The following is an 8,185-nucleotide window of genomic DNA, read 5'->3' on the forward strand; positions in this document are numbered from 1 at the left end:
TTAGTCAAATGTTATATAATGATCTTGAGTTGATCTTTAATTTTGTTCTGAGTGGTAGAGTATAAGCTGCAGCGTCGCTAACAGCTCAACAAATGGAAAGAAGACTTGCATGTTGTTGGACTGTGAAAACTCAGGAGAGATCGTTGCAGAAGGTATAGTCATGTCAGCCAATCCGGAAGACACAGTCCACTGTAAACCCTTAGGACCTAATGCTAGCAAGGTATGGGTTAAAATTATAAAGATTGGAACAGCCAAAGTATGGAGACCAAGTGCGGAAGTGGAATGTGTTGCTGATGCTTTAGGTACAACAGTGGCATGGCCTACTGATAAGATTGTAGGGTCTTGAGTTCAACACAGTTGTGTTAGAAACAAACTAGGGCCTTAGCTTGGAACTTGAACAATTGTGTGGTGTTTATGTTTGGCTAACTAGTTTATAAGTTTATTGAACTATTGTGTGGATTATGTTGGTTAGTTGGATTGAAAACCTAATGTTATTTTATAAAAGTTTTCTTCTTCACTTCATTTTGTCGTAAATCAGGAATCCAAACAAATAGCATAAAACGAATGCTACAAAAAGTAATATAAAAATGTAAATAGTCTAAAAATAACGAAATATAATCGCTATTGTATACACTTAAATATGGCGGTTATAAAAACGTTATAGTTTTTGTCAACATTCAATAGCTCGCTAAAAACGTTATTGTTTATCAACATTCAATAGCGCGCTGAAAACGTTATTGTATATCAAAATTCAATAGCACGATAAAAACGTTATCTAAAGTGTCAGACTTTTTATCGCGGGCGATGACATAGCGTTTACCAAACCGCTATCATATGATACGGTAGCGTTTTTCAGGCGCTATCAATAGTCAAATTTCTTGTAGTGGTTGAAAAAAATCCATACCGTTTAGCTCCATTTAAGCGAGATGGATGCAACACAGATAAACTCGAACGATCCACAAATGGCTCTTCCATGCGTACACTATAAACATATAAACATACAGAAGTTATCAATCCCCAATTTTATCAAGTGAAAAATTAAAGCGTTCATATCAAAATGACTCTCATCTAAATTAACAGAGATTAACAGAGAAAAACGACTCTTAATAGAGATTAACAAGATTTGTAAAAACTGTAAGCAGAGAATATGTAAAACCAAAACAACAACGACTAGCAGAGATTTGTAAAACTTGGAAGACTGATGGCGAGTAGATATTAGTAATTTAAGATCTAGATTAACTTCTACAAAAAAAAAAAATTTATAGAAATACCTTTCAATGAGATCTGTGATATGAAAAACAGTCCACTAAGTCTTATAAATGTGAAGTGGCGTAGAGACCTGAGAAGTAGAGGGAGGTGGTTAAATAGTTTTGACGCAGTTTTAGGGTTTTTAGGAGTTGGGGAAATTTCACCAAAAATTAAAGCGGTAATGAAAATTTTAGGTTCTATAATTGGGAAAAATTAAGGCCCTATTTTGGTTTAATAAACAAAATTTTAAGGATCTAGAAAATTCTAATATGGTTAATTTGTTTTCTCAATTAACTTGTTTGCATATATCTCTTTAGGTACAAATATCTAAAAAATTGGAGACAATATTATTCCAACCGACTTGATTGGTTTAGTGTAAATAAAACATAGTCTAGGTTCTCATCAATATTAACGACATATTTCTTAAATCCAAACCTAGACATAGTCTTTACTACTGCAAAGAATGCTGTTTAGCTAAATGAGAATGCATGCAGTGAAAGATCACATAGACAAAAATAAAGCCAACGCAAAAACCTTTTCACCGTAAAATGTTTCTAAGAAGTTAGCGTTCATACCTAGGAGGTTCGTATTCAAGAGCAAGCAGAGGTATCTTTGTACAAGTTACACCAACATTTCCAACCTATGAATAAAGTTATGTTTACATCAGATGGTCAGAGTACTACATAAGCAAAGTTTTAGTGTTTGTGCAATTTGAGCCAAAAGAGCTAATCAGATATCAATAATTCCAAGCATACCTGTTGCAGTTCCTATTCCCATCAATGAAGAACCCGCATTCGCCATTATAGCTCTCACAATAAGCAAAATCCACATTCACCAATCCAGGAATCTACAAAGCAAAGACAAAGAGAGCTGATAAATCATATACAATACATAAAAATGATCATAGGAAGTACATTAAAAAGCCATATCGTAATGATATCAGATATCCCACGAACCCCCTGACGGAGTATATCATCAGCTAGATTAAATGCTTCTGTTACCGGAGTAGACTGAGAGACAGCTGTAAGTAACTTGTCATTTGGAATGACGATGAGCGTGTCAACATTGTCTCTGAGAGATGCAAGCCCTTCTTGCAAATAAAATCAAACAAAAATGCTTTTTCTTACAAATTAACGAAACGAAAGCATGAAAGAGGAGAACTTTAATACAACAAATTGACTAAATATCAATTTTAAAGATGGGTATTGCAAAGTTTTTGCAGCATTTACTCAAAAACAAGGTTAAGAGATTGAAGAAATCCCGAGAAAAAGCTTCAATTTTTGGAATTGGGACATGAATGAAAAACTTTAAAAAGTGAAGTATAGCTTAAGCGAAATCGGACCAAAACCAAGATTGAAGAAGATTCATACCAGAGATGACTGCTCTGTAAAAAGACTGCTGCTTTAGCTCATCTCCATCAGAAAATTGAAGCTGGCGGAGGATCTTGATAGTCTCTTCACTGAAATTCTTCTCCGGGAATGACTTCACATCCTTAGCCAAAGTTAATTAAACGAAACACTAATTCAAGCCATAAGCATAAAGAAAGAAGTATAAAAAAAGAACAAGAGAAGAAAAAAAAAAACAAGCAGAACTCTCTCAACAAGCGTGTGAAGAAGATGAGCATAATTCTCCATTTCCATATCTTTCTCACTTATGGAGGCGTGTGAAGACGACACGGAGACACGTCTCTCCTTCTTTTGTAACCTAAGCTACTTCCAACTGGGCTTAAAACAATTCACCTACGGCCTGTTCTGCAACTCTACACAAAGAACATGTCCAAAACCATTGACGACTTATGTTGATTTATTCTGTTTTTGTTTCCCAAATCCAAACCGATTCTTCTCTCAATTAGTTTGAGAAAAACACAGAGATATAACTAATTGACACAAAAACAGAATAAATAAACACAGAGATATAACAAATTAATTTGACAATTTGCCTAAGATACAAAATAACTAAATAAATTACTGACAGGTTCTTTGAATAGATCCTTGATATCTTTATAAGAGTTCACACGCTTTTTGAGAACAATAGAAGAAACAAAGCAAGCATAACACTCCGTTAAGCAAAGCAACACACATAACTCAAAAAATAGATATCTTTATTCCTGCGGCTGCAACCATGAAAAATTTATTGAACTCGGACGTAATCAACAGACTTATTAATCAAACCAAAAAAACTGTCTATTCTTCATCCAAAACTGTTCGGCATCAAAAGTTTAAGCATATCTACGACGACTTGTTCCCTTTTTTTATAGGGATGAAGCTGTCCATGGCCATAACAAATCCTCGTGTCGTTTAAATCGAATTCATGTTGAACTTTTTCCTCTTTTTTCATTTCTTGAACAACTCCATCTTCAGGATGAAACTCTCCATCTCCGGGATGAAACTCTCCTCCATCCTCATAATAAAACGTTTTGTTTAGATCGAATCTATGGTGAACTTTTTTCTTCTGCTCTGTTATTTGAACAGCTTGTACTTCTTCCACATTTTGAACAATTTCCAATTCAATCGTTTCTTGTTTCAGGTTTCCTATAAACACGAAATTACCAAAAATCAATATGAATACAAAACATCGAACATATATACAAGTTATTACCTTAAACCTCTTCCTTTTTTTTTTGGCCTGAACAAATCTGTAAGTGAGAATATGAGTTAATTAAAACAACTAACCAGAATTGGGAGCAAAATCCATTAGACCAAAGAACAACAAAACTCTCCAACAATAAAAATTATAAGTGAAGTATAGCCTTTTATAAATAAAACAAGTTTTAGTATTACACCTTAGCTAAACAAACTAAATATATATCTCCTAAAATCTAGGAAGATTTATTCAACATGACTTATTTATTCAACATGACTTAGTCACCAAAACTTAAGAATCATAAAATTTACATCGAGGAGCTGAAATAGAGGGTAGATTAGAATCACATAAGGAATTTTTTTCACAAAGGTCCAAGCTACTACTGGTCGTCGTTTATGTTCGTTAGTGACTTCAGGAACAAATACCTCATCGTTTGCAGGCAGATCAGTTCTGGTAGCCTTTCTCCTCAATTTTGTTTTTCCTTCACGAGATGTAGAGCTGAAGAGAATACTATTGCCATCTTTTTTGTTTTGTTTGTTGAATAGGTCGAGTCTCTGTCCCATCTCATTAGTTTAGTTTTGCTGTAAACTAATACCTAAATTAATAAGAACATACATGGCTATCTTAATTCAATTTTATAATGTTCTCTAATTTTACTTTCTCAAATTTATTTTCAGGTGTTCAGAATGTCTTCTAATAGTGATTTATATGCTACAAGGCGTTGGATGTATGAAAGAATCGATCCTACAACCAATAAAGTTTCAAACACTTATTGTCAAGGGTTGGAAACATTTTTAAACTTTGCTAAAAGTCAACCTCTGTTTCTCGAGAAGCAAAAGCTGTTTTGTCCATGTATAAAGTGTGAGAATGATCCAAAGTTACAAGAAGAACGTATCGTATCGACACACTTATACAACAAAGGATTTATGCTTAACTATTGGGTTTGGACTTCTCATGGGGAAGATTACAATATGTTAAACAACGATTCTGAAGAAGATGTGTTCAGAACTGAGTCTCACACAGAGCCAGTAGATCCTTATGTGACAATGGTTTCAGATGCATTTGGTAATACAGAAACAGAGTTTGATCAGATGTTGGAAGAAGAGCCTAATGCTGAGGCAAAAAAGTTTTTTGATATGTTGGATGCTGCAAAACAGCCAATTTATGATGGATGTAAAGAAGGTCTTTCGAAGCTCTCATTAACGGCTCGGCTTATGAGTTTGAAGACAGATTATAATCTATCTCAAAAATGTATGGACTCAATTGCTCAAATGATGCAAGAATATTTGCCAGAAGGTAACCACTCACCAAAGTCGTACTATGAAATCAAGAAGCTTATGCGGTCTTTGGGTTTACCATATCAAAAGATTGACGTTTGTCAAGATAATTGCATGATATTCTGGAGAGATGCTGAGAAGGAAGAGAAGTGTTTGTTCTGTAAAAAAGATAGATTTCATCCTACTCAGAAGATTGGGCAGAAAAAAATTGCATATCGTCAGATGTTTTATTTGCCGATAGCCGATAGACTGAAGAGATTATATCAGTCTCTTAATACTGCAAAAGAAATGAGATGGCATGCAGAACACTTAGCGAATGATGGAGAAATGTGTCATCCATCTGATGGAGAAGCATGGAAGCATTTTCACAAGGTACACCCTGATTTTGCATCTGAACCAAGAAACGTTTACCTTGGATTATGCACAGACGGTTTTAATCCATTTGGTATGTCGGGACATAATTATTCATTGTGGCCTGTAATATTGACTCCATATAATCTGCCACCTGCGTTGTGTATGAAGCAAGAATTTATGTTCCTAACCATTCTAGTTCCTGGGCCAAATCATCCTAAGAGAAGTCTGGATATTTTTCTTCAACCATTGATAGAAGAGCTGAAAGATTTGTGGGTTCACGGTGTAGAAGCATATGATATTTCTACTAAGCAGAACTTTCTCTTAAAAGCTGTACTCATGTGGACGATAAGCGACTTTCCAGCTTATGGTATGCTTTCTGGATGGACAACTCATGGTCGGTTAGCATGTCCTTATTGTTTGGATCAAACTGGTGCCTTTTGGTTAAAGAATGGTAAAAAAACAAGTTGGTTTGATTGTCATCGGTGTTTTCTACCAATTGATCATAGCTATCGGCGGAATAAAACAAATTTCAAAAAAGGAAAAGCTGTAGATGATAGTCCACCAGAGATACTAACAGGCGAGGAACTCTACAATGAAGTTTGTTGTTTACCAAAAACAGTGGACTGCGGAGGAAACCATGGACGATTAGAAGGATACGGTAAAACGCACAGCTGGCATAAACAAAGTATTTTGTGGGATCTACCATATTGGAAGGATCATAAACTTCGATATAATCTTGACGTGATGCACACTGAAAAGAATTTTTTAGATAATATCATCAATACTTTACTGAATGTGCAGGGGAAAACAAAAGATAACATCAAATCACGACTTGATTTGCAAGAGCACTGTAATCGCAAAGATTTGCACTTAACAGCTGATGGAAAGGCACCTATCCCAATTTTTAGACTACAACCAGAAGCAAAGGCAGTGTTTTTACGATGGCTCCAAAAGGATGTTAAATTTTCAGATGGATATTCCTCAAGTTTATCTAACTGTGTTGATCTAGCTGGAGCAAAATTAACATGAATGAAAAGTCATGATTGCCATGTTTTAATGCAACGATTACTTCCAATTGCGTTTGCTGAGCTTATGGATAAATCTGTACACGATGCATTATCCGGTAAGTTTTCAACTTTGTTTATTTTATTTGAACAATTTTGACTTTGTTTTTACGATTAACATGTCTTTTTACGAATTGACTTTGTTTGATGTTTATTTATTATGTGTCTAAGTGTTCTCTTGTTCTGTCTATTCAACGTATAGTAACAAGTATCATATAATATTATGTGTCTGGTAAGAAGCTACGGACAACCAAAATTATAGACGCAATGATCTCAAGCGGCTCTTTCGAAGATTGGAGCAGAGCGTTCCTCAACACCAACGACGAGATAAACGGTCCAGTCCTCACTTCCACTCTCTTTCTCCCTAAAACATCCGTCGAAGGTATCAACGTCATGTCACCACTCGTAGCTTCTTACCATATCGTTCCACAATGGCTTGACTTCTCCGTCATAAGTCTCATGAAGCCTTTGTGGAACGATATGGTAAGAAGCTACGAGTGGTGATGTGGCGTTGATACCTTCGACGAATGTTTTAGGGAGAAAGAGAGTGGAAGTGAGGACTGGACCGTTTATCTCGTCGTTGGTGTTGAGGAACGCTCCGCTCCAATCTTCGAAAGAGCCGCTTGAGATCATTGCGTCTATAATTTTGGTTGTCCGTTGGTGTTTATCTCGTCGTTGGATTGTTTTTGTTAGTTTTCTATTTTGTTGTTGATATTTCTTTTGTCTCGAATTTCTATTTCTTTTTGGTTTTTCTTTTTAGTTTGACGTAGCTGCTCTATAAATAAAACCTCTAATGCTTGTAAAATGGATCATCCTTGAATTGAATTAATAAAGAGTTATCTGACAAAAGAAGTGTGTGTCACCTCTGTTTTTGTGTAGGAAAACAGAGTTTTTCCTCTGCTTTTCATGAAGAAAACAGAGAACCCTTGTTTTTTTATTCTTGACTCGTAAGAATAACGTAAACAAGTCATTTTTACAGACAAGTGTTCACTATAGTTCTTTGTGTTCACTATAGTTTACGATTCAAGTGTCCTTTTTTTATTCTCTTTGTTTACGAGTCACTACAAGAGATAAAAAAAAAACACAAACAAGTCCTTTTTATTCTCTTTGCTTACGACTATAGTTCTTTGTATTTTTTTATCTCTTTGTTTATGAGTCAAGTGGTCTACGTCTAAAGCTGTTGTATATTTCTCCACTAATCTATTTAATTTTCTATGGTTAGAACTTTATTCATATAATGATCTTTTTTTTAGGTGCTAGCTTATTTTTTCGAAATATATGCGCAAGAACTATACACAAAGATGGTGTTGCGATGCTGCAAAATAATATATGCATGGTTTTTTGTAATTTGGAGAAGATATTTCCTCCATCCTTTTTCGATGTTATGGAGCATTTGGTGATTCACTTGCCACATGAAGCTAGTCTTGGCGGACCTGTGCAGTTTAGATGGATGTATTGTTTTGAACGATACATGGGCCATCTAAAGAAAAAAGTAAAAAATAAGGCAAAAGTAGAAGGATCGATTGTTGAACAATACATCAACGAAGAAATTTCTACTTTTTGTACTTATTACTTTGAACCACACATAAAGACAAAACATCGAACAGGAGATCGACACTATGATGGAGGTAATCAAGACGATACTCATGAGTTTGATGG

The 8,185-nt window shown here is 35.0% G+C and overlaps 2 protein-coding genes across 2 annotated transcripts; one reads left to right on the forward strand and one right to left on the reverse strand.

Annotated features, from left to right (window-relative positions):
- LOC109124900 lies at positions 3,333-3,957 on the reverse strand. The gene is made up of 2 exons (XM_010427017.1): positions 3,921-3,957; positions 3,333-3,779 (listed from the first exon to the last, which is right to left on the reverse strand). The coding sequence occupies exons 1-2, from the start codon at positions 3,940-3,942 to the stop codon at positions 3,439-3,441; spliced, it is 363 nt and encodes a 120-aa protein (XP_010425319.1). The 5' UTR covers positions 3,943-3,957; the 3' UTR covers positions 3,333-3,438.
- Positions 4,518-6,491, forward strand: LOC104714995. The gene is made up of 2 exons (XM_019229854.1): positions 4,518-6,059; positions 6,264-6,491. The coding sequence occupies exons 1-2, from the start codon at positions 4,518-4,520 to the stop codon at positions 6,489-6,491; spliced, it is 1,770 nt and encodes a 589-aa protein (XP_019085399.1).

This window comes from Camelina sativa, chromosome 9 (genome assembly GCF_000633955.1).
Source record: "Camelina sativa cultivar DH55 chromosome 9, Cs, whole genome shotgun sequence".
Classification (NCBI taxonomy): domain Eukaryota; kingdom Viridiplantae; phylum Streptophyta; class Magnoliopsida; order Brassicales; family Brassicaceae; genus Camelina; species Camelina sativa.

Bases quoted from the DNA above. Each gene is read 5' to 3' on its own strand.
- LOC109124900 (XM_010427017.1), bottom strand. From the start codon at position 3,942: ATGGATTTTGCTCCCAATTCTG. The intron at 3,780-3,920 runs GTTAGTTGTTTT...TCGTGTTTATAG, and splicing joins GGATTTTGCTCCCAATTCTG to GAAACCTGAAACAAGAAACG.
- LOC104714995 (XM_019229854.1), top strand. From the start codon at position 4,518: ATGTCTTCTAATAGTGATTTATATGCTACAAGGCGTTGGATGTATGAA. The intron at 6,060-6,263 runs GTTTGTTGTTTA...CTGAATGTGCAG, and splicing joins GCGAGGAACTCTACAATGAA to GGGAAAACAAAAGATAACAT.